Here is a 27,561-nt window from a genome sequence, read left to right on the forward strand (position 1 = left end):
CGATGATTGTTACCCTTTTAAAGTAGGGTAGGGAAGTAGCCTAGGGAAGACACTTAGGGAGAGGGAAAGGAGTGAATACTTATCAGGGATGTTTTATTCTCTTTTAGCCAAGCAGACCCGAAGCTAAGGAAACTGAGACTCAGAGTAGCAATTTGTGACAAAGCTAGTAAGTAGCAGAGCCAGAACTTGAACCCAGGATCTTTTGGACTTCAAAGTCTATTCTCTACTAACAATTTCCTCTTTAAAACAAATCCAAAGGCTGGCTGGGTGAGGACTGGGCAAACAAGAAGAAATCACATTGACATGGATAGGAGAGAATGGGACACAACCTTGCCATAAAATCCACCCCTGGTGCAGTATCCCCATAACAGGGAGAGAACTCAAAACCTGGAGCTTCCCCCTGAGAAGTGAAGGATTTAAATCCTACATCTGGCATCCCAACTTCTAAGACATACACCTGAGAGACAAGCCTCTAAAACATGTAACTTTGAAACCCAACAGGGCTTGTGTCCTGAGACCCACAAAACTGTGGCAATCTGAAAAGCCGCTCTTAAAGGGCCTACATGCTGGGACTTACCCACCCAAGAAGCAGCCAACTGTGCCTTGCCTTAAAGTGAAGGAGGCTCAGATGCTTATATTAAAGCACTGGTGTGAGACTAAAGCACCAGTGGAGTGGCAGACATCTAATCTGAAACATACAACTAGGAGCCTGCTGGAACACTTTCCAGAGACAAAGACTGGTAGGTATGATTTTTATGTTCTCCCTTTGCCAGGCTCCAGGGCACTAGTATCCCAAAGAATGAGCTTTTATGTGTGTCTGGTGGCCTGATTTTTATGGCTGCTGTCTAGGGGATGCCTCTTGACTGCGTGGCTCTGGAGGCAGGGGGGGTTTGTGTTCCTGGTCCCATAGGACTGTAATAATTGGTATCACCCAGAAAAAAGCTTATACCCCTGTCTGACACCCCAAGTTTTGTGATTGCTGTCAGGGAACACCTCTCTATCATCTGGTTCTGGCAGTCAGTGGGGTTCATGGGTCTCACAGGACTGTAACCAATGGAGAAAAAGGTCTTAAACAGCTACCAACCCCAGGGCAGAGCAAGAGGTAGCAGACCCAGGAGCTTGCTCTTTCTGTAAAGAAGGCCTATTAGCTAATCATGGGGCTGACCATACACCTTTCCAGAGACCTCAGAGAGAGGGTGCTATATTCCTACTCACCCTCTGCCATGCCCCAGAGTGCCAGTGTCTCCTGGACAGGAGCTGTACACACATTTGGTGCCCTGGTTTTTGTCTGGTGCCCCAGTTTATATGGCTGCTGTCCAGAAAATGCTCCTTGATCACCTGGCTCTGGTGGCCAGTGGGCTTGCATCCCGAGTCCCCTAGGACTATAGCAGAGATAGTTCTCGGCAGGTTTCCACTCAGGGCACTGCACAGACAGTGGTCGTACACTCCTTAGTCTTTCTGTGAAGAAGTCCTCTTTGCTTGTTCTGGAACTTTGGCCTGAGGGGCAGACTTCAGGTTTGGTACATATTCAGTGGCCTGTAGAGTTGGTCTCCAGGAACATAGGCTATGGACACCATGTTGGTGCTCTCTGCCATGCTCCAGTTTACCAGTATCACACAGAAAAAAACTTATACTCTTGTCTAGAGCCTGGGTTTCTGTACCTGCTTCCCAGAGGGCACCTGTTCCAGATCTGCGTATGTTTGCAGTCCTGCAGGATTATATATATTTGCCTATTTTTTATTTTTATTTTTTATATTTGCCTATTTTTATTTTAATTTTTTTTTCAACATTTTTTATTTATTTTTGGGACAGAGAGAGACAGAGCATGAATGGGGGAGAGGCAGAGAGAGAGGGAGACACAGAATCGGAAACAGGCTCCAGGCTCCGAGCCATCAGCCCAGAGCCTGACGCGGGGCTCGAACTCACGGACCGCGAGATCGTGACCTGGCTGAAGTCGGACGCTTAACCGACTGCGCCACCCAGGCGCCCCTATATTTGCCTATTTTTAAAAGCTGATGCCTGAGGGTCTGGCTTTCAGTCAGCCTGAGTCTAGGTGCTGAGATTCTCCCCCTTGGGACACTGATGGGTCTTGGCATATTCTCAACTACTGGGAGCTATTAAAAATATAATAGCCTGCTTGAACAGGCACAAAGGTTTGAGAGATGACAAAGATCTGGGGCAGGATTGAATAACAAGGTTCATCTACATGAGGCCACTCCTTTAAGGCTGGGAGAGGTGGTTGTTTCATCTACTGTATGGAAATGCAGACTCAAGCTAAATGAAAAAAGAGAGAAATATGTTCCAAATGAAAAAACCAAGTAAACCCCAGAAAAAAACAAACAAAAAAACAAAAACAAAAAAACCTTAATGAAATGGAGATAAGTAATGTACCTGATAAAGAGTTCAAAGTAATGGTTATAATGAATGGGGAGAAAAATGGATGAATACAAAGAACTTCAACAGAGAGATGGAAAATATAAGAAAGTACCACACAGAAGCCACAGAGCTGAAGAATACAATAACTGAATGGAAAAATACATGAGACAGGTTCAATAGCAGACTAGATGAAGCAAAAGAAAGGATCAGTCAACTTAAAGATAAGGCAGTGTTACTCACTGAATCAGAGCAGCAAAACCAAACAAATAAAAAAGAAAAAAAAATGAAGATAGCTTAAGGGATGTAGAGAACATCACATAGTCTAACATTTGCATCATAGTGCTCTGAGAAAAAGAAAAGAGAAAGGGATAGAAATCTTATTTGAAGAAACAATGACTGAAAACTTCCCTAACCTGTGGAAATAAACAGACATTGACATCCAGGAAGCCCAGAGTTCCAAATAAGACAAAGATACCCACACCAAGACATATTACAATTAAAATGTCAAGTTAAAGGACAACATGTTAAAAACAGCAAGAGGAAAACAACTTGTTACATACAAGGGAACCCCCATAAGGCTCTCAACAAATTTTTCAGCAAAAATTTTGCAAGTTAGAAGGGAGTGGCACTACATATTCAAAGTGCTAAAAAAACCTCACCAAACCCCCCAAAACCAACCAACCAACCGAACAAAAAAACCTCCCAACCAAGAATACTCTACCTAGCATTCAGAAGTGAAGGAGAGACAGAGTTTTTCAGACAAGCAAAAGCTGAAGGAGTTCACCACTATTAAACTGGCCTTAAAATAAATGTCAAAGGAAGTTGTTTAAGTTGAAAACAAAGTGCACTAATTAGTAACAAGAACACATATTAAAGAATAAATCTCACTTGTAAAGTAAATATATAGTAAAGGTAGGGATCAATCACTTATGAGACTAGTATAAAGATTGAAAGACAAAACTAGTGGGGCACCTGGGTGGCTCAGTCAGTTAAGTGTTGACTTTGGCTCACGTCATGATCTCATGGTTTGTGGGTTCGAGCCCTGTGTTGGAGGGCTCTGTGCTGACAGCTCAGAGCCTGGAGCCTGCCTTGGATTCTGTCTCCCTCTCTCTCTGCCCCTTGCCTGCTCACGCTGTCTCTCTCTCTCTCAAAAATAAACATTAAAAAAATTAAAAAAAAAAAAGAAAGACAAATTAGTGAAAATAATTATGATTACAATTGGTTAAGGGATGCACAAAATAAAAAGACGTTAACTGTGACATCAAAAACATAAAATGAAAGAAACCACAAAATGTGTGGAGGGAAGAATAATTTTGAGCTTTACAATGGGATGAAACTTAAGCTGTAACCAACTTAAAACAGACTGTTATAGATATAAGTTGTTATATGCAAGCTCATGGTAACCATAAAACAAAAACACAAAAAAGAAAGAGAAAGGAAAATAAGCATAGCACTAAAGAAACCACAAAGTAAGAGATCAGGAGAAGAAACAGATGACCTACAAAAACAGTCTTTCTGGAAACAATAAACAAAATGGCAATAAGCACAGACCTATCAATAATCACTTTAAATGTAAATAGATAGGGCGCCTGGGTGGCGCAGTCGGTTAAGCGTCCGACTTCAGCCAGGTCACGATCTCGCGGTCTGTGAGTTCGAGCCCCGCGTCAGGCTGTGGGCTGATGGCTCGGAGCCTGGAGCCTGTTTCCCATTCTGTGTCTCCCTCTCTCTCTGCCCCTCCCCCGTTCATGCCCTGTCTCTCTCTGTCCCAAAAATAAAAAAAAAAAAAAAAAAAAAAAAAAAAAAAAAAAAAAAAAAAAAAAAAAAAAAAAAAAAATAAATGTAAATAGATAAATTCTCCAATCCAAAGACACAGAGTGGCTGAATGGATAAAAAAAAAAAAAAAAAAAAAGACCCATCTATATGCTGTCTAAAGAGACCCACTTTATTAAAAAAAATTTTTTAATGTTTTATTATTTATTTTTTGAGAGAGAGAGAGAGAGAGCATGAGCAGGCAAGGGGCAGAGAGAGAGGGAGACACAGAATTCAAAGCAGGTTCCAGGCTCTGAGCTGTCAGCACAGAGCCCTCCAACATGGGGCTTGAACCCACAAACTGCGAGATCATGACCTGGGCCAAAGTAGGACACTTCCCCACCTGAGCTATCCAGGCACCCTGAGACCCACTTTAGAGGTAAGGACAAGACTGAAAGTGAAGGGATGGAAAAAGATATTCCATGCAAATGAAAACCAAAGAAAGCTAGAATGTTAATTTATATCAGACAAAATAGACTTTGAAACAAAGACTGTAATAAGAGACAAAGAAACGAGTTACGTAACGATGAAAGGATCAACCAACAAGAGGCTGTACATTTGTCAACATTTATGCAACTAACATAAGAGGAGGTAAATACATAAAGCAAATACTAACAGACCTAAAGGAAGAAATTGACAACAATACAATAATACTAGGAGACTTACATCAATGGATAGATCATCCAGACCGCCCCCCCCCAAAAAAAATCAACAAGGAAACGTCAGCCTTAAATGAAACGTTAGACCACATAAGCCCACAGATGGGCTTAACAGATATATACCCAACATTCTATTCAAAAGCAATGGAATATGCATTCCTCTCAAGCACACATGGAACATTTTCCAAGATAGATCATGTTAGGACAAAAAACAAGTCTTAATAAATTTAAGAGGACTGAAATTTTATCAAGCATCTTTTCTGACTACAATGGTATGAAACTAGAAATTAACACAAAAATTACACAAAGAAAACTTGGAAATTAATAAATTTGTGGAGATTAGACAACATGCTACTGAACGACCAACGGGTCAAAGAAGAAATCCAGAGAAATAAAAAAAATAGCTTGAGGGAAGATGGCGGCGTAGGAGGACGCTGGGCTCACCGCGCGTCCTGCTGATCACTTAGATTCCACCTACACCTGCCTAAAGAACCCAGAAAACCGCCAGAGGATTAGCAGAACGGAGTCTCCGGAGCCAAGCGCAGATGAGAGGCCCACGGAAGAGGGTAGGAAGGGCGGCGAGGCGGTGCGCGCTCCACGGACTGGCGGGAGGGAGCCGGGGCGGAGGGGCGGCTCGCCGGCCAAGCGGAGCCCCCGAGTCGGGCTGGCAAAAGCGGAGGGGCCGGACGGACTGTGTTCCGACAGCAAGCGCGACTTAGCGTGTGGGAGGTCATAAGTTAACAGCTCTGCTCAGAAAGCGGGAAGGCTGGAGGACAAAGGGAGGGAGAGCTGCTGAGCCCCCGGACGGCAGAGCTCAGCTTGGCGGGGAACAAAGGCGCTCGCCAGCGCCATCTCCCCCGCCCATCCCCCAGCCAAAATCCCAAAGAGAACCAGTTCCTGCCAGGGAACTTGCTCGCTCCGCGCAAACACCCAACTCTGTGCTTCTGCGGAGCCAAACCTCCGGCAGTGGATCTGACTCCCTCCCGCTGCCACAGGGCCCCTCCTGAAGTGGATCACCTAAGGAGAAGCGAGCTAAGCCTGCCCCTCCCGCCCCCGTGCACCTTGCCTACCCACCCCAGCTAATACGCCAGCTCCCCAGCACCACAAGCTGGCAGTGTGCAAGTAGCCCAGATGGGCCACACCACCCCACAGTGAATCCCGCCCCTAAGAGAGGGGAAGAGAAGGCACACACCAGTCTGACTGTGGCCCCAGCGGTGGGCTGGGGGCAGACATCAGGTCGGACTGCGGCCCCGCCCACCAACTCCAGTTATACACCACAGCACAGGGGAAGTGCCCTGCAGGTCCTCACCACTCCAGGGACTATCCAAAATGACCAACGGAAGAATTCCCCTCAGAAGAATCTCCAGGAAATAACAACAGCTAATGAACTGATCAAAAAGGATTTAAATAATATAACAGAAAGTGAATTTAGAATAATAGTCATAAAATTAATCGCTGGGCTTGAAAACAGTATACAGGACAGCAGAGAATCTCTTGCCACCGAGATCAAGGGACTAAGGAACAGTCACGAGGAGCTGAAAAACGCTTTAAACGAAATGCAAAACAAAATGGAAACCACGACGGCTCGGACTGAAGAGGCAGAGGAGAGAATAGGTGAACTAGAAGATAAAGTTATGGAGAAAGAGGAAGCTGAAAGAAAGAGAGATAAAAAAATCCAGGAGTATGAGGGGAAAATTAGAGAACTAAGTGATACACTAAAAAGAAATAATATACGCATAATTGGTATCCCAGAGGAGGAAGAGAGAGGGAAAGGTGCTGAAGGGGTACTTGAAGAAATTATAGCTGAGAACTTCCCTGAACTGGGAAAGGAAAAAGGCATTGAAATCCAAGAGGCACAGAGAACTCCCTTCAGACGTAACTTGAATCGATCTTCTGCACGACATATCATAGTGAAACTGGCAAAATACAAGGAGAAAGAGAAAATTCTGAAAGCAGCAAGGGATAAACGTGCCCTCACATATAAAGGGAGACCTATAAGACTCGTGACTGATCTCTCCTTTGAAACTTGGCAGGCCAGAAAGGCTTGGCACGATATCTTCAGTGTGCTAAACAGAAAAAATATGCAGCCGAGAATCCTTTATCCAGCAAGTCTGTCATTTAGAATAGAAGGAGAGATAAAGGTCTTCCCAAACAAACAAAAACTGAAGGAATTTGTCACCACGAAACCAGCCCTACAAGAGATCCTAAGGGGAATCCTGTGAGACAAAGTACCAGAGACATCACTACAAGCATAAAACATGCAGACATCACAATGACTCTAAACCTGTATCTTTCTATAATAACACTGAATGTAAATGGATTAAATGTGCCAACCAAAAGACATAGGGTATCAGAATGGATAAAAAAACAAGACCCATCTATTTGCTGTCTACAAGAGACTCATTTGAGATCTGAGGACACCTTTAGATTGAGAGTGAGGGGATGGAGAACTATTTATCATGCTACTGGAAGCCAAAAGAAAGCTGGAGTAGCCATACTTATATCAGACAAACTAGACTTTAAATTAAAGGCTGTAACAAGAGATGAAGAAGGGCATTATATAATAATTACAGGGTCTATCCATCAGGAAGAGCTAACAATTATAAATGTCTATGCGCCAAATACCGGAGCCCCCAGATATATAAAACAGTTACTCATAAACATAAGCAACCTTATTGATAAGAATGTGGTCATTGCAGGGGACTTTAACACCCCACTTACAGAAATGGATAGATCATCTAGACACACAGTCAATAAAGAAACAAGGGCCCTGAATGATACATTGGATCAGATGGACTTGACAGATATATTTAGAATTCTGTATCCCAAAGCAACAGAATATACTTTCTTCTCGAGTGCACATGGAACATTCTCCAAGATAGATCATATACTGGGTTACAAAACAGCGCTTCATAAGTTTACAAGAATTGAAATTATACCATGCATACTTTCAGACCACAATGCTATGAAGCTTGAAATCAACCACAGGAAAAAGTCTGGAAAACCTCCAAAAGCATGGAGGTTAAAGAACACCCTACTAACGAATGAGTGGGTCAACCAGGCAATTAGAGAAGAAATTAAAAAATATATGGAAACAAACGAAAATGAAAATACAACACTCCAAACGCTTTGGGACGCAGCGAAGGCAGTCCTGAGAGGAAAATACATTGCAATCCAGGCCTATCTCAAGAAACAAGAAAAATCCCCAATACAAAATCTAACAGCACACCTAAAGGATATAGAAGCAGAACAACAAAGGCAGCCTAAACCCAGCAGAAGAAGAGAAATAATAAAGATCAGAGCAGAAATAAACAATATAGAATCTAAAAAAACTATAGAGCAGATCAACGAAACCAAGAGTTGGTTTTTTGAAAAAATAAACAAAATTGACAAACCTCTAGCCAGGCTTCTCAAAAAGAAAAGGGAGATGACCCAAATAGATAAAATCATGAATGAAAATGGAATTATTACAACCAATCCCTCAGAGATACAAACAATTATCAGGGAATACTATGAAAAATTATATGCCAACAAATTGGACAACCTTGAAGAAATGGACAAATTCCTAAACACCCACACTCTTCCAAAACTCAATCAGGAGGAAATAGAAAGCTTGAACAGACCCATAACCAGCAAAGAAATTGAATCGGTTATCAAAAATCTCCCAACAAATAAGAGTCCAGGACCAGATGGCTTCCCAGGGGAGTTCTACCAGACGTTTAAAGCAGAGATAATACCTATCCTTCTCAAGCTATTCCAAGAAATAGAAAGGGAAGGAAAACTTCCAGACTCATTCTATGAAGCCAGTATTACTTTGATTCCTAAACCAGACAGAGACCCAGTAAAAAAAGAGAACTACAGGCCAATATCCCTGATGAATATGGATGCAAAAATTCTCAATAAGATACTAGCAAATCGAATTCAACAGCATATAAAAAGAATTATTCACCATGATCAAGTGGGATTCATTCCTGGGATGCAGGGCTGGTTCAACATTCGCAAATCGATCAACGTGATACATCACATTAACAAAAAAAAAGAGAAGAACCATATGATCCTGTCAATCGATGCAGAAAAGGCCTTTGACAAAATCCAGCACCCTTTCTTAATAAAAACCCTTGAGAAAGTCGGGGTAGAAGGAACATACTTAAAGATCATAAAAGCCATTTATGAAAAGCCCACAGCTAACATCATCCTCAATGGGGAAAAACTGAGAGCTTTTTCCCTGAGATCAGGAACACGACAGGGATGCCCACTCTCACTGCTGTTGTTTAATATAGTGCTGGAAGTTCTAGCATCAGCAATCAGACAACAAAAGGAAATCAAAGGCATCAAAATTGGCAAAGATGAAGTCAAGCTTTCGCTTTTTGCAGATGACATGATATTATACATGGAAAATCCGATAGACTCCACCAAAAGTCTGCTAGAACTGATACATGAATTCAGCAAAGTTGCAGGATACAAAATCAATGTACAGAAATCAGTTGCATTCTTATACACTAACAATGAAGCAACAGAAAGACAAATAAAGAAACTGATCCCATTCACAATTGCACCAAGAAGCATAAAATACCTAGGAATAAATCTAACCAAAGATGTAAAAGATCTGTATGCTGAAAACTATAGAAAGCTTATGCAGGTAATTGAAGAAGATATAAAGAAATGGAAAGACATTCCCTGCTCATGGATTGGAAGAATAAATATTGTCAAAATGTCAATCCTACCCAAAGCTATCTACACATTCAATGCAATCCCAATCAAAATTGCACCAGCATTCTTCTTGAAACTAGAACAAGCCATCCTAAAATTCATATGGAACCACAAAAGGCCCCGAATAGCCAAAGTAATTTTGAAGAAGAAGACCAAAGCAGGAGGCATCACAATCCCAGACTTTAGCCTCTACTACAAAGCTGTCATCATCAAGACAGCATGGTATTGGCATAAAAACAGACACATAGACCAATGGAATCGAATAGAAACCCCAGAACTAGACCCACAAACGTATGGCCAACTCATTTTTGACAAAGCAGGAAAGAACATCCAATGGAAAAAAGACAGTCTCTTTAACAAATGGTGCTGGGAGAACTGGACAGCAACATGCAGAAGGTTGAAACTAGACCACTTTCTCACACCATTCACAAAAATAAACTCAAAATGGATAAAGGACCTGAATGTGAGACAGGAAACCATCAAAACCTTAGAGGAGAAAGCAGGAAAAGACCTCTCTGACCTCAGCCGTAGCAATCTCTTACTCGGCACATCCCCAAAGGCAAGGGAATTAAAAGCAAAAGTGAATTACTGGGACCTTATGAAGATAAAAAGCTTCTGCACAGCAAAGGAAACAACCAACAAAACTAAAAGGCAACCAACGGAATGGGAAAAGATATTTGCAAATGACACATCGGACAAAGGGCTAGTATCCAAAATCTATAAAGAGCTCATCAAACTCCACACCTGAAAAACAAATAACCCAGTGAAGAAATGGGCAGAAAACATGAATAGACACTTCTCTAAAGAAGACATCCGGATGGCCAACAGGCACATGAAAAGATGCTCAACGGCGCTCCTCATCAGGGAAATACAAATCAAAACCACACTCAGATACCACCTCACGCCAGTCAGAGTGGCCAAAATGAAGAAATCAGGAGACTATAGATGCTGGAGAGGATGTGGAGAGACGGGAACCCTCTTGCACTGTTGGTGGGAATGCAAATTGGTGCATCCGCTCTGGAAAGCAGTGTGGAGGTTCCTCAGAAAATTAAAAATAGACCTACCCTATGACCCAGCAATAGCACTGCTAGGAATTTATCCAAGGGATACAGGAGTACTGATGCATAGGGGCACTTGTACCCCAATGTTTATAGCAGCACTCTCAACAATAGCCAAATTATGGAAAGAGCCTAAATGTCCATCAACTGATGAATGGATAAAGAAGTTGTGGTTTATATACACAATGGAATACTACGTGGCAATGAGAAAAAATGAAATATGGCATTTTGTAGCAGCGTGGATGGAACTGGAGAGTGTGATGCTAAGTGAAATAAGCCATACAGAGAAAGACAGATACCATATGGTTTCACTCTTATGTGGATCCTGAGAAACGTAACAGAAACCCATGGGGGAGGGGAAGAGAAAAAAAAAAAAAAAAAAAAAAGAGGTTAGAGTGGGAGAGAGCCAAAGCATAAGAGACTGTTAAAAACTGAGAACAAACTGAGGGTTGATGGGGGGTGGGAGGGAGGGCAGGGTGGGTGATGGGTATTGAGGAGGGCACCTTTTGGGATGAGCACTGGGTGTTGTATGGAAACCAATTTGACAGTAAATTTCATATATTAAAAAATAAAAAAAAAATAAAATAAAAAAAAAATAAAAAAAAATAGCTTGAGACAAATGAAAATGGAAATGTAACAAAGATCATGCTTTATTTGTTACATTGACAAAGCCTATGGCTTATTTACAGTGAATGTAACTGGGCAAGAATTCTCAATGTTAATAGTTTTAGCTTTTGTGAAGAGGTTGTTTGTCTGGAATGGGCAATATACAGTTAAGAAATTAATATGTGACATAATGGATAAAGTAAGTTGGGCTATGGAGTCAGAGAGATCTGTGTGCAAATCCCAGCTCAACTAATTGTGTGTGACCCTAAGCAAGTAAGCTCACCTATCTTTTATTTTCCTCATCCGTCACATGGATAAAAAGATCTTAACCTCATAAACTTGATGTGAAGATCAAATTATGTAACACCAATAATGTTCCTGGCACATCAACAAATATTGGTTACCTTCTTCTGTAAAAATGTCTCCCCAAGAAGCAGAACAGTTATAGAGCAGGGGCAGACCAGTGTTTCTTATTTGCTAGAGAATAAAGACAGAAACATGGAGTGGAAGGGACATAACAGACCCATTTGTATAGGTAGCCTTCGCAAACAATCACAGCTCAAGGATTAGCTACTTTCAGAATTCTCTGGCCTCTAAAGTTTGGGTTAAAGTCCTTCTAAGCTCCCAGAATTCTGTTTTCCTCTATCTTAGCAATAGAGTATACTGTAAGTCTGTCTCTTAACATATCTGTTTTCCCCTTTAGATAGTAAGTAACTCCCCTGCTTATTATAATATCTGGTGTAAGGTAGATGATCAATAACTTTTTGCTGAATAAAAGAATGGAGGAAAGAACAGACCCATCCCAATAACAGTGTGTTGGGTAAGATTAAAATCAAATGTATAATATTTTCTTACCTTGACTGCATAGTTATTAAGTGGATCTTTTGCATATGAAGCTGTGTAGTAAACTGCATCACCTGCCTCACAACATGGTTTGTCACTAGTTAGCCTGAAGTCTGACCAGCTGTCCACCCCAAAACGGAGCTGATCTTTCTGTCCAGCCATGAAGAGGTCTTCACATTTAATAGCCAGTTTTTTCAAGGCATCTGTATGAAGGCTTCGGATTTTACCCACCACTTCTTCCCGATTCTCAAGTCCTCTATAAAGTGCTTGTCTCTGTGGCTTCTGTATGCCTCGGCCCTGTCTGCAAGAGGGACCACGCCGGCTGGACAGGGACTCCATGCTGTTGGAAAATCTATCCTTAATACTGAGAGTGGTTAAGCTGGAGATACTGTTTGCTGCTGAGGGGATAGGTCTCTCCTTGAGCAAAGGTCTTTCCAAGGAGTCATAAGACTCAATGTCCAGTCCCTTGAGTTCATAACTGATGGAAGAGCCAGCACTACTGGCATCCCAGTTGGGGTCGATATCATAGGTGGGATTAGCCATTACACAAAGACTTGTTTCCATGGATTTTTGGAGGTCTTTGGGGATTGGTTCTGTATTGGCTCTTATGATCGTTTTCTTTGGCAGTGGGGGTGGTGTAGGTTGGGAAGCATTAGGTGTTTCTTCGTCTGTTTTCCCACTAAAGACAACAGCATCATCCAAAGTTCCCTTAGGCTGCCGTGGATGCTTGGGTGGTATCATGGCTGCTCTAGATTGCCCTGTATTGTTTTAAAAGAAAGAAAGAAATAATAGTTAAGTTTTTATTCTTGTTACATAATTGAAAGTTAAGGAGAAATAAGGAACTTAAGGAGGTGGCCATGACAATATAAGAAGTCAATGCCTTAATTCAAAATGGTTGAAGAAAAGCAACCAAAGAACAAATAGGTAAAAGTCTAAGACTTGGTGGGAGCAATAAAATGTGAGCAATGTCTCAGCATGTCTCAGCATGTGCCAGAGGAACAAGGTAATGGGCTGTAACAACAACAACAACAACAAGACTTCAGTTCTCCACTCCTGCCCCCAAGATTGCTGATTTTTACTACACTAGAATATGAAGGGGTGACAGACACTCAAATAATTACATTGTGACATGGTAGAAATGAAAACATTTGTGGATTAGAAAACACTTGGAAGCATTTTAAAAAACAATGGAAACTAGCAATGGAACCACTAGTATCAAAAGATACTATTCTGTTCTTTTAACCTGGTTCCAAAGTTACCCTATATTGTATATAGCACTTGTCATTTTCAATCCAACACATATGAATACAATTTCATAAACATGTTATTTTATTTCACTCTAGAGATGGATTCTAGCACTAGTCTTAAACTGGTCTATGTATAATTCTTGTGATTGGGATAAAGGGAACAATATATATTAGTAGTCAACTGCTGTTCCAAACATCCTTCACAAACTCTTATGACTTTCTATTTTATTTTGAAGGTATATAAACTATGATTTGAGTGATACTACTTTTGAACATCTCTTACAAGCCCTAGTTATAGAACCAATCATCTCTGCTTCCTTTCTAGCACCTGCATTTGGAAGACAATAAAATACACATGTGTGAAAATGAAAACAAAAATGGTCCAAAATCTTTGGGACACAGCACAAGAAGTTCTAAGAGGAAAATACATAGCAATACAGGCCTACCTACCTCAAGAAATAAGAAAAAGCTTGAATAAAAAAATCTAACCTTACACCTAAAGGAACTAGAAAAAGAAGAACAAACAAAACCCAAGGTAAATAGAAAGAAGGAAATACTGAAGATTAGAGCAGAAATAAATGTATAGACACACACACACACACACAAAAGAGAGAGAGAGAAAAAGAAAAAGAAAGAAATCAATGAAACCAAGAGCTGGTTCTTTGAAGATAAACAAAAGTGATAAACCCTTAGCCAGACTTATTAAGTAAAAAACAGAAAGGACCCGAATAAATAACATCAGAAACAAGAGAGAAGTAACACTGATACAACAGAAATACAAAGGAATATAAGAGAATACTACAAAAAGTTGTATGTCAACAAATTAAACAACCTACAAGAAATAAATTCCTAGAAACATATAATCTTCAAAAACTGAACCAGAAAGAAATAGAAAATCTCAACAGATTGACTACAGGTAATGAAACTGAATCAGTAATAAAAACAACTACCAAAAGCAGAAGTCCAGGACCAGATGGGTTCACAGGTGAATTCAACCATTTAAAGAAGAGTTAATACCTATTCTTCTCAAACTATTCTAAAAAATAGAAAAAGAAGGAAAGCTTCTAAATACATTCTATAAGACCAGCATCACCCTGATACCAACACCAGACAAAGACACCAAAAAAAAAAAAAAAAAAAAGGAAGAAAAATATGAGCCAATATTCCTGATGAACATAGATGTAAAAATCATCAACAAAGTATTAGCAAACTGAATTCAACAATACATTAAAAAATCATTCACCATGATCAGGTGAGATTCATCCTGGGGATGCAAGGTGGTTCAATATTCACAAATCACTCAATGTGATATACCACATCAATAAAATGAAGGATAAAAATCATATGATCAAGTCAACAGATGCAGAAAAAGCATCTGCCAAAACTCAACATCCATTCATGATAAAAACTCTTAACAAAGTAGGGTTAGAGGAAACATACCTCAACATGATAGGGAAAAGACAAGGATGTCCACTCTTGCCTCTTTATTCAACATAGTACTGGAAATCCTAGCCACAGTAATCAGACAAGAACAGAAATAAGAGGCATCTATGTTGGTAAAGAAGTTAAACTGTCACTATTTGCAGATGACATGATAGTATACATAGAAAATCTTAAAGACTCCACCAAAAACAACTAGAAGTAATAAATGAATTCAGTAAAGTTGTAGGATACAAAATTAATACCCAGAAATCAGTAGTGCTTCTATCTTCTATATACTAATAACAAAGTAGAAGGAAGAGAAATTAAGAAGACAGTTCCATTTACAATTGCACCAAAAATTTAGGAATAAACTTAACCAAAGAGGTGAAAGACCTGTACTCTGAAAACTATTACACAAGACACACACAAATGGAAAGATATTCCATGCTCATGAATCTGAGGAATTATTATTGTTAAAATGTCTCTATTAGCCAAAGGGATCTACAGATTCAATACCATCCCTATTAAAACACCAACATTATTTTTCACAGAACAAGAACAAATAATACTACAATTTGTATGGAACCACAGAAGACCCCAAACAGCCAATGCAATCTTGAGAAAGAAATACAAATCTGGAAGTATCAAAATTTCAGATTTCAAATTATACTGCAGGGGTGCCTGGGTCAGTCAGTTGAGCATCTGACTTCGGCTTGGGTCATGATCTCACACTTGTGAGTTTGAGCCCTGCATTGGGCTCTGCGCTGACAGCTCAGAGCCTGGAGCCTGCTCCTCCCCACCTGCACTCTGTGCCTCTCTCTCTCAAAATAAATAAATATAATAAAAAAATTTTTTTGATTGTACTGCAAATCTAAACATTATGGTACTGACACAAAAATAGACACAGATCAACAGAACAGAATAGAGAACCCAGAAACAAACCCACAATTATATGATCAATTAATCTATGATGAAAGAGGCAAGAATACAAAACGGGGAAAAGACAGTCTCTTCAATAAATGTTGCTGGGAAAACTGGACAGCTACCTGTAAAAGAATGAAACTGGACTACCTTTTAACACCATGCACAAAAATAAACTCAAAATGAATTAAAAACCTAAATGTGAGAGCTATAGTAATATTTTTCTAGATATGCTTCCTAAGGTAACAAAAGCAAAGATAAACTACTGGGACTACACCAAAATAAAACAAAAATCTTTTGCACAGCAAAGAAAATCATCAATTGAACAAAAAGGCAACCTACTGAATGGGAGAAGGTATTTGCAAAGGATGTATCTCATAAGGGGTTAATATTCAAAATATATAAAGAACTTCTACAACTCAATGACAAAAAGCCGAACAATCCAACTAAAAAATGATCAGAGGACTGAATGTACAAAGAAGACATACAGATGGCCAACAGACACAAGAAAAGTCACTCAACATCACTTATCATCAGGGAAATGCAAATCATAACACCAATGAGATATCACCTCACACCGGTTAGAACAGTTAAAATAAGAAAGACATGAAATGACATCTTGGCAAGGATGCAGAGAAAAAGGAACCCTCCTGCACTGGTTGGGAGGAATGTAAATTGGTGTAGCCACTGTGGGAAAACAGTATGGAGGTTCCTCAAAAAATTAAAAATAGAAATAGCAGGGGCGGCTGGGTGGCTCAGTCAGTTAAGTGTCTGACTTTGGCTCAGATCCTGATCTCGCAACTTGTCAGCTGGAGCCCCACATCGGGCTCTCTGCTGTCAGTGCAGAGCCTGCTTTGGATCCTCTGTCTCCTTCTCTTCCTCTCTCTCTGCCTCTCCCTCTCTCTCAAAAATAAATAAACATTAAAAAATATAGAAATACCATACAGTCCAGTAATTGCACATGGGTATTTAACCAAAGATAGCATAATACACAAAGGGTATTATGCTAAGTGAAATAAAACTGAGAAAGACAAGTAACACAATTTCATACATAAGTGGAATCTAACCTTCCCAAAACAAAAACCCAAATTTAAACAAACAAAAAGCAGAATACAGTGAACAAACTGATGGTTGCCAGAGGGAAGGGGAGTGGGGGAATGGACAAAATGGTGAGGGGGAGTGGGAGATACAGGGTTCCATTTATGGAATGAATAAGTCATGGAACAAAAGGCAAGACATAAGGAAGAAAGTCAATGACACTGTAACAGTGATGTATGGTGAGAGGCAGTAGCTACACTTGTGAACAAAGCATAATGTATAAACTTGTTGAATCACTATGTTGTACACCTGAAACTAAAGTAACATTGTGTGTCAACTATACTAAAAAAATATACACGTGTGTGATCAATGACACCTTTTGGGCTTATTGTATAATGGAGAGAGACATTATTATTATTTTTTAATGTTTTTTATTTATTTTTGAGAGAGAGAGAGAGAGAGACAGAATACGAAGGAGGCTCCAGGCTCTGAGCTGTCAGCACAGAGCCCAATGCAGGGCTTGAACTTGTGAACTGTGAGATCATGACCTGAACTGAAGCCAGACACTTAACTGACTGAGCCACCCAGGTGCCCCAACATTATTTTTTAAAGAAAGAGAAATACAACTTTTTATAACAGTTATTATAATTAGTAATGTTATTAAAATAATGAGGCCTCCATTAACTATCTCAGAATGAGAGTATAATGTTCTGTTATGGGATGAATTACATTCTCTCCCCCCAAATGTTGAAGTCATAAACCCTGGTACCTGTGAATGTAACCTGATTTAGAAATAGAGTCATTGCAGAGGTAATCAAGTTAAGATCAGGTCACTAGGGTAGGCCTTAACCCAATATGACTGGTGCCCTCATAAAAAGAGGAAAACATCATATAAAAAGAGACAAAAGAGAGTATGCCATGTGACAACAGAGGCAGAGAGTAGAACAATGCAGCAGCAAGACAAGGATGTCAAGGATCAATGGCATCACCAGATGCTAGGGAGAAGAAGCAAAGGGTTCTGTCCGGAGCTTCAGAGAAACCATGGCCTTGCTAACAGCTGGATTTTAGACTTCTAAACTCCAAAACTGCAAGAGAATAAATTTCTCTTGTTTTCAGGCACTTACTTCATGGAAGTTTGTTACAGCAGCCCTATGAAACTAATACATGCTCCTACTGAAGGTCAGATAGAATAGAAGGCACTGCACGGACCTGAGAGTGATAATGAATAAAGATGGTGGTTTGTTTTTATGAAAATCATGTCCTTGTAGCAATGCCAAGGGTGGGCACAAATATAAACTGTGATGGTAATGACAATATAGTCCATTTCCCATTCATGCAACTCTCTCCAAGAACACCCAGAAGTTTATACAAACTAACACAATACATACAGCAAACCTAAGGTCCACCTTTCTCCACCAATGGCATGTAGCGAATAGATATTTTTTTAATAAGGAACAGAACTATATTGCATATAAACACAAACAAAAAAATGTACACACACACACACACACACACACACACACACACACACACACACATACAGCATAAGAAGGAGAGAGACAAAGAAAAATGAGAATGCTAAGAAGGCCAGGACTTTGCTTTATTCATTATTGTATCCTCTATATCAGGACAGGGCCTGGATGTAAAAGATGCTCAATAATGTTTCTTGAATGACTAAAAGAATAAATTAGAGCTTAAAGAGAATTAAGTGGTAAACTTCCAGAGGTACCTATAACAAGAAAAGATACTGAATTATTAATTTAAAATATTCCCACAAAGGAAAGTCCAGGGCAACATGGCTTCACTGATGAATTCTAGCAAATGTTTGAAGAAGAATTAATATCAATCCTGCACAAACTCTTCCAAAAATAGAAGGGGAGGGAGCATTTCCCAGCTTGAAATCTATGAAGCCAGTATTACCTACACATCAAAATCGGACAAGGGCATTCATAAGAAAACTAGACACTAATATTCCTTATGAATACAGACACAGAAATCTTTGCAAAATACTAGCAAACTGAATCTAGCAACATATAAAAAGGATTATACACCATGACAAACTTAGATTTGTCCCAGGAATGCATGCTTGGTTTTAACATCTGAAAGTTAATCAATGGAATACACCATGCAAACAGAATAAAGGAGGGAAAAAAACCTTACATGGTCACTTTAATAGATGTAGAAAAAGCATTTGAGAAAATCCAACACCTTTCCATGACAAAACACTGAACATACTGGGAAAAGGAGAGAACGTTCTCAACCTGATAAAGGGCACCTACGAAAGCCCCAAAGCAAACATCATCCTTAATGGTAAAAAACTCGGTATTTCCCCACTAAGATCAGGAATAAAACAAGGATTTCCATTCTTGTCACTTCTATTCTACATTTCACTGAAGGGCCTAGCCAGGGCAATTAGGAAAGAAAAAGAAACAAAAACATCCAGATTGGAGAAGAAGTAAAATTATCTGTTTTCAAAGGTAACATAATCTTGCATATAGGAAAGCCTAAGGAATTCACAAAAAATTATTAGAACTAATATATCAATTCAGCAAGGTTGCAAGATATAAGATCTGTATAAAACAATTGTATTTCTATACACTAGCAATGAACAATCAAAAAATTATTACTAAAAAACAATTCCATTTATAATATCATCAAAAACAATAAAGTATTTAGGAATAAACTTAACAAAAGAAAGGCAAGACTTATGCACTGGAAACTAACCAACAGCATTGAAGAAATTAAGGACCTAAATAAATGGAAAGACATCTTATGTTCACGTATCAGAGACTTAATATGTTAAGATGGAAATACTCTCCAAATTGTTCTGAAGATTTAATGTAATCCCTATCAAAATCCCAGCTGGTTTTCTTGCAGAAATTGACAGAATGATACTAAAATTCATACGGAAATACAATGGAACTAGAGTAAGCAAAGAACATCTTGAAAAAGAAAAAGTTGGAGAGCTCACATTTCCCGATTTCAAAACTTACTTCAAAACTAAAGTAATCAAGATTGTATGTACTGTGTGTTGGGGGAATGGGCAAAACAGGTGAAAGGGATTAAGAGGTACAAACTTTCAGTTATAAAATAGTCACAGAGATGAAAAATACAGCATAGTGAATGTAGCCAATAATACTGTAAATGGCCATTTAAAAAAAATGTTTATTTTTGAGGGATAGAGAGAAAGAGAGATGGCATGCAAGCAGGGGAGGGGCAGAGAGAAAGGGAGAGAGAATCCCAAGCAGGATCTGTGCTGTTAGTACAGAACCTGACGCGGGGCTTGAACTCATGAACCACTAGATCATGACCTGAGACGAAACCAAGAGTAAGGTGCCCCTTGTAGTCAATAATATTGTAATAATTTTATATGATGACAGATGGTAACTACACTTGGTGAGTGTCATAGACTCTAAGTCTAAAGTTCTCTTTTGGCCAGCAAAAGAGCAGATGCAGGATTAAAGCGAGAGATGGCTGATGTCCGGGAAAACACAAGAGCCCCAAATAAGGGTCCTTGCCCTGTATTTATTAAGATCAGAAGGCTTACAAATGTGATGGGCACGCACAAAGAGACAAAGAAACTGTGAACATTAACTTGGGGACATGAGGGAAAAGGGGTATTTTGAAGATATACAGTGTTTGGGGTTTGGGTCAATATAAAACAAAATCCTGGCACCGAGCAGATGGGTAGATGGTTGTTAATGGCAGACAGGAGGTGCCATGCCTGTTTATCTTTACTAGCCTAGGGGATGAGACATATGGGGAAATAACTTCAGGGTTAATAAGGCACCTTTTCTTTTGTGAACCATCTCCACTCTGAGCTGCTTGGCCTGCAGCACAGTGGTCCACAGTTCAATTCACCAATTTACTTAACTTGGCCCTATCCTCCTGTGAAAGCAGCTTTTCTGCTATAGTACTATATTGGGGGTGCTTCCACCATGAATATCTAATCTTGTTTATTTCATATACCTATGTATTGGGCACCTTTGTGGCCCATTCCTATTTTGGGCCTTTGCCCCACCCTCTCTAGTCTAGGGGCTCTGCACCCCCTTTCTATTTTGGGGTGCCTTTGCCCCCCCTATTCCTGGGGTGCCAATTTGGTTTACCCAAACTCGGATGTAAGCATTTTATGACTTTGTATTTCTTTATGCCTTGTTAACCCATTGGTGTAAGCTTATCCTAAGCTTATCCCCCACAGGTGAGCATTTTGTATGTATACAAATGTTGAATCACTATGTTGTACACCTAAAATTAATATAAATATTGTATGTCAACGATACTTCAATTAAAAATTTTAAAAAAAGATTGTATGTACTAAGAATAGAAATAAAGATGAGTGGAACTGAATTGAAAGTCTAGAAATAGGGGCGCCTGGGTGGCGCAGTCGGTTAAGCGTCCGACTTCAGCCAGGTCACGATCTCGCGGTCCGTGAGTTCGAGCCCCGCGTCAGGCTCTGGGCTGATGGCTCGGAGCCTGGAGCCTGTTTCCGATTCTGTGTCTCCCTCTCTCTCTGCCCCTCCCCCGTTCATGCTCTGTCTCTCTCTGTCCCAAAAATAAATAAAAAACATTGAAAAAAAAAATTAAAAAAAAAAAAAAAAAAAAGAAAGTCTAGAAATAAACCTGTATATTTATGGCTAATTTCCAACAAGGACACCAAGACAATTCAATAGGGAAATAGCAGTCTTTCCAAAAAATAGTGCTGGAACACCTGGATATCCATATGCAAAAGAATGAAGTTGAACTCCTACCTTATAGTATATGCGAAAAGTAACTCAAAATATTGCAAACATCTCAACATAAGAATGAAAACTATAAAACTCTTAGAAGAAAACATAGGAATACACTTTTCAACCATGGATTAGGCCATGATTTTGTAGATATGACACCTAAAAGCACAAGCAAAAAAATAAATAATAAATTGGAATTCATAAAAATTAAAAACTTTTGTGCTTCAAAGGACAACTTTAAGAAAGTGAAAAGACAACCCACAGAATGGGAGAAAATATGTGCAAATCATGTATCTGGTAAGAGACTTATATCCAGAATTTGTAAATAATTTATAATAAAAAGATAAAAAACCCATTACAAGTGGGCAAAGGGTATGCACAGACATTTCTCCAAAGAAGGTAAACAAATGGCCAATAAGCACATAGAAAGATGCTCAACATCACTACCCATTAGGTAAATGCAAACCAAAACCAAAACCAAAACCAAAACCATGAGAGACCACTTCACATCTACTAAGTCAGCTCTAATAAAAAAGATGGACAAGTGTTTGTGAGGATATGGAGAAATTCAAACCCTCACACATTGCTAGTAGGACTCTAAAATGGTGCAATCACTTTGGAAAATAGTTTGGTAGTTACTCAAAAAGTAAAACCAAGGGGCGCCTGGGTGGCGCAGTCGGTTAAGCGTCCGCCTTCAGCCAGGTCACGATCTCGCGGTCCGTGAGTTCGAGCCCCGCGTCAGGCTCTGGGCTGATGGCTCGGAGCCTGGAGCCTGTTTCCGATTCTGTGTCTCCCTCTCTCTCTGCCCCTCCCCCGTTCATGCTCTGTCTCTCTCTGTCCCAAAAAAAAAAAAAAAAAAAAAAAAAAAAGTAAAACCAAGTTACTACATGATCCTGGATTTCCACTCCTACATATATATCCAAGAGAAGTGAAAACATATGTCCACATAAAATCTTACACATAAATATTCTTAGTAACATTATTCCTAATAGCCAAAAAGGAGTAACAACCCACATGTCCATCAACTGATGAATGGATAAATAAAGGAATATTCAGCCATGAAAAGAAAATTAGTGCTGATACATGCTACAACCTGTATGAACCTTGAAAATATGCTAAGTGAGAGAAGCCAATCACAAAAGCCCACATATGGTATGATTCCACTTACATGAAATATCCAGAAATATGTAAATCCCTACAGACAGAAAGTAGATTAGTGACTGCTATGGGATGCGGAGAATGGAAATGGAGAGAGACTGGTTTCTGTTTAGGGTGATAAAAATGTGCTGGAATTAGATACTGGTGATGGTTGTAAAGTTCTACTAAAACTCATGGAATTGCACCCTCTGAATCTTATGGTATGTAAATTATATCTCAATAAAGAAAATCGACAATTCATTCTTAGAAACTACCATAAATCCAGTTTCTAGTCACTTCTTCCCATTCCTCTGTGCCCTTAACATCACCAGGGATGGAGGGGCTCGGTATTAATTGTACTCTTCCTGTGATGGTAGTGAGCCTCCTTCCCAGAGCTGCCCCAGCCCTATTTTACCTCAGTTAATGTGAGAAGTCAGAACATAGTTTATTCACAACATGACAGAAATAGGCTTTCAAACAAACCTTTACTTTCCACTTGCTGACCCAGACCTTTCAGAGACGAAGTGTGATGGAGAAGGCTCAGAAGCGGTGAACTGCACCAGCCCCTTATCGTCTGTGCTTGACTACTGTGACAGTCCCCTGTTATCACTGTCTCGAGTTTTGCCTCCCTCACCACGCTGGCCATTACAGAGATTTTTTTTTTTTTTTTTGAACACTAAAGCTGATTGTGGCACTCCTCTACTTAAAAAATTTGTCATTGAGAATTTGGACTTGATCCTGAGAACAGAGTTTTCTTTGCTCAAGCACAGAAAGCAAGCGTTTCACGACCCAGCCCTGGCTGTACCTATTTTTCTTGTAGCATTTCATCTTGCATCTTAAGTCAGAGCTACCAACTTGCTTGCAGTTTCCTTAGCACTCTTGGCTACTTCATGCTCTGGATCTCCACTTACGCCAGCCCTCTTCCAGGAATGGTTTCCCTCTCCTCTCATCTTTAAACATTCTGCCTCTGAGAAGTGTTTCTTATTCTACTCCCCGAAATTGACCTCTTTTTCTTGGGACCTCATATATATCCTGTGAACACTTCTCTCCAAGTACTGACAATACTTGACTTGTGCCCCTGTCTAAATTCCCCACTGGTGTTGCTCACGGAGGGCAGACACTGGGTCTCATTTGCATACCCAGGATCAAGCAAAGAATCTGGCTGAGGAGAATGGAAGGAAAGAAGGAAAAAAAGGAAGGAAGGTATTAATGAATAAATGGAAAAACTAGAAACACAAACTTATTCTTGCCTTTTCCACATCCCTAGAAGAAACTTTATGGGTGTCATTTTCTACCAATTTCTCCAAATCAGAACAACCAAAAATAATCGCAGACATGGAAGGAATGGGTTCCCAAAGTACTTAAAAAGAAAAAAAAAAAAAAACACCTCAGAACCATCAAGTGAGACAAAGTCTATCACAATCAGCAGCTCTTTAATTCTTATCAGAGGAGGTGGAAGAGGGCTGATCATGCCACTTTCCGCCACCTATAGAACAAAGTCCAAACTCCTCAGCAAGCTGGTCAAGGCTCTCAGTCTTATCTATCACTATTTCTCATCAACTCTGCCACATGAACACTTGCTTCCTGTTCTTTGAATATTCTCCAAATTTTTTTTTCCACGTCTCTGCTGTAGTAAAGGTATTCTGTTGTAGCCCAGCTCAGATGGCCCTTCTCCACTGAAGCCTCCCTATTCTCTACCCCTCCCCTCCAGACTGGGAATTCTCACTTTTTCCTCTTGCTGTCTTAGCACTTTTTGCTCTACTAAGGCATTTTTAGCCTTTTACAACATGTGTATTTTTTTACACGCCCTCAGAACCTGGTGCAATGTGACACACACAGTAGCTGGGCAGGAAACGGCTACCGACTGAAGGATGCAGAGTCAGAAGAGTTGCTCATCACTCCAAAATGAAAATGGACAGCCAAGGCAGCAAGGAAATAAAGAAGTTAATAGTGGTTCCTCTTTGCAAAGATCTCCTGGGAGCTGTGGAGATTCCACATGAGACTCAGAAACTTCTGCATTTCCAATGAAACCATGAGCATTCCACAGCCCGTGCAAATAGGTCAAGCCATTCTCCCACGTCTACAAGTGTCTTGTGTTTTTATTTTTTTCCCTAAGAAAGACAAGTTCTCCTAACTGAATTCCAGTCATCAGGGTCAATGTTTTAAAAGCTTGGTATCTTGGCTGTTTTTATTTTAAACTTTTAATCCTGTACATTCCTCTCAAGCCTCTGGGACCAGACACTAAGCTCAGCTTTCAGTAGTCCTGATATAACATCACATACTCTACATTTTTGTGGCATACCAGCTCTCTAAACAGAAAAAAAAATATATTGGGTTCTAAATCTTGCCTTGCTATAAACTAAAAAAGTTCTTTTGGACAAATACGTTTGACTGAACTGCATTCAAACCTTACTTTCCCCTCTTTTTGAGCTTCCTTACTCTATCTCTTTACTGTCTCCCCACTTAAAAATGTCTTTGGACTGACAGATTAGCCCCTATATCACACTCTGTAAAGTAAATGATGAAAGATGAATTAAAAGGGAATAATTTAATGACACTTTGAAGAAGCCAAAAGGGTGTTTAAAACTCCTCAGGAAGGAGAATGATTGATATAGGACTCTTAAAACTTATAAGATTGGTATGATAAGTAGAAAAGAAATATGAAAAATATTATTTCTAAAGATCAACATTTTAAAGATGATTGAATACTGAAAAACTCAAAATAATAACTCCATCATTACAGACATGTGCTGAAAGGCACTACCACTGAAGACACTAGAGACAAACCACAGCAAATGTTTGCTTAAGACCTGACAGTTCATTACCATCTTGGGGTGCTAGGGATTAAAGGCACTTAATGATGACACATTTGGACAAGAGCAGTATACTAATAAGTATAATTAACTCTTCATTTCAGTAAGACAGGAATGTCATGGTCTCCTGGTTGGTCTCTCTGCCTCCAATTATCTCATAGGTAGATCCCAGAATGATCTTTTAAAAATCCTGATCATGTCCTTTTATTCATAAATTTTCAGTGGCTCTCCATTTCCTATAGATAAAAGATATACTGGAGCAGATGGGTGGCTCAGTCTGACTCCTGATTTCAGCTGAGGTCATGATCCCAGGATTGTGGGATCGAGCCCCACATTGGGCTCCATGCTGAGTGTGGAGCCGGCTTAAGATTCTCTCTCCCTCTGCCCTTCTGCCCTGCTTGCTCTCTCTCTGAGAAAAAAAAAAAAAAAAAAAGATATAGTCATTGTGACGTATACATAACATTTATGATCTACCCTTCCTTTTTCATTGTTTTATCTCCCCTACCTACTCTGCCCCCTTTCACTCTGTACTTAATCTACTCTGATTCATTACCTATAGTTAACTGAACATTCATTGCTCTACTAAGGTCTAGGATTTGTACATACACTTCTCTCTACCTGCAATGTTCTCCCTTGCTTGTCAATGTGTCAGAGTAGTTACTCTTCTTTCAAGCTCTGCTCAAAACCTAAGTGACCCCCCCCCCCCACCTCTCCTAGACTGCTTCAGGCAGAGGCTTTCAGTAAACCACTAAATACCTGCCTCATAGCAACTAGCACAGGAGCTCCTAAGAGTCCAGCCCATGTCTATCTTTCCTAAAGACTGACCAAGAGTCCTTGGAGATAGCATTGCTATTTCCAGCACCCAGCTTTGTCCCCAGCAGATAGTTGCTGTTTGACAAATGTTTGCTGAATGAAAGTACTAAAACCCAAATAAATATAACATATTTTTTCCACTTAAATTGTAATTTCACCCTAATTTTTTCCCCCAGGGCTCATGACAAGTAATATAAATGAGAACAGGAAAAGAGAGGACAAAGGAAGAGACAACCATCTCCAAACTGGGAAATAATGCACTATGGTTTATAAATATAGATGTCACATACCACTGTGCACCAGCCTTGTCAAGTGAGTAGGCCTCTCACTGGCTGAACCTAGCACTCACTATATCATCTCCTGGCAGCAGGCGTCAGCAACCTAGGAGGAAGGGTCCCACTACAGTCAAATGGAGGCACCAACTGGCAAACCCCAGGGGACATCAACTTCATGCCAAATGATAAAACAAAGCTGACCTCCAAAGACCATTTTAGGTATAGCCTCAAATAAAGAGATATAGTGATCACTTTAAAGAATGTCAGTGGCATAGCAGCTGACAGACTGAATTTTTGTAGAATCTCATTTGAAAACCTCTCCAAGAACAGAGATTATTTATTTGAGGGGTAAGTTATCTATGTAATTTGAATATTGCACTCTGCCAACTAATTCCAGTATATGGGAAACTATTTTTAAATGTGAATGCAGCTAAGCTAAAAGACAGGGAGTCTACGATTTCTTTTTAAATAGAAATAATTATATTTTTAGGAAGTACAACAAATGCTCAAACAAATGTTCAAAGTAGTCAGTCTCAGGTTTTGTTTTATTTTTGTGAACATCCAGATAATCTAAAAATGTGCAATTCTTTAATCTTTGTTTCAAATCATTAATTTTGTTTTTTTTTAAGTTTATTTATTTATTTTGAGAGACACAGAGTGAGCAGGGGAAAGGCAGAGAGAGAGGGAGACGGAGAATCCCAAGCAGGCTCCGTGCTGCCAGCACAGAGCCCAACGCAGGGCTCAAACCCACAAAACCGTGAGATCATGACCTGAGTTGAAACCAACAGTCAGATGCTCAACCGATTAAGTCACCCAGGAGCCCTTCAAATCATTAACTTTGAATTGTGTAGAATAATATCTGGCCCACAGAAGTTCCTCAATAATTATTTGTTGAATTATTTTTTTAAAGCTTCTATTTATGATGACATTATTCCATAATTATAACATCAAGGCCAGCCACGAAATGGCACTCTTTTAAGTACACGTAGCTCTTAACATTTTTTTAAAGATTTAAGTAATTTCCACACCCAGTGTGGGGCTTGAAATCACAGCTCTGAGACCGACAGTTGCATGGTCCACTGACTGAGCCAGCCAGGCACTTCTCAT

The 27,561-nt window shown here is 39.7% G+C and overlaps 1 protein-coding gene across 7 annotated transcripts in view; it reads right to left on the reverse strand.

Moving 5' to 3' along the window:
• The window catches only part of PEAK1 (pseudopodium enriched atypical kinase 1), a 324,368-nt gene that overhangs the window by 24,852 nt on the left and 271,955 nt on the right, over positions 1-27,561 (reverse strand). For all 7 annotated transcript variants that reach the window (XM_058736962.1, XM_058736967.1, XM_058736964.1 and 4 more), the window contains one exon: positions 12,074-12,819. In XM_058736962.1, the coding sequence (XP_058592945.1) occupies positions 12,074-12,819 (746 nt within the window). The remainder of the gene's footprint in view (positions 1-12,073; positions 12,820-27,561) is intronic.

This window comes from Neofelis nebulosa, chromosome 7 (assembly GCF_028018385.1).
Source record: "Neofelis nebulosa isolate mNeoNeb1 chromosome 7, mNeoNeb1.pri, whole genome shotgun sequence".
NCBI lineage: Eukaryota > Metazoa > Chordata > Mammalia > Carnivora > Felidae > Neofelis > Neofelis nebulosa.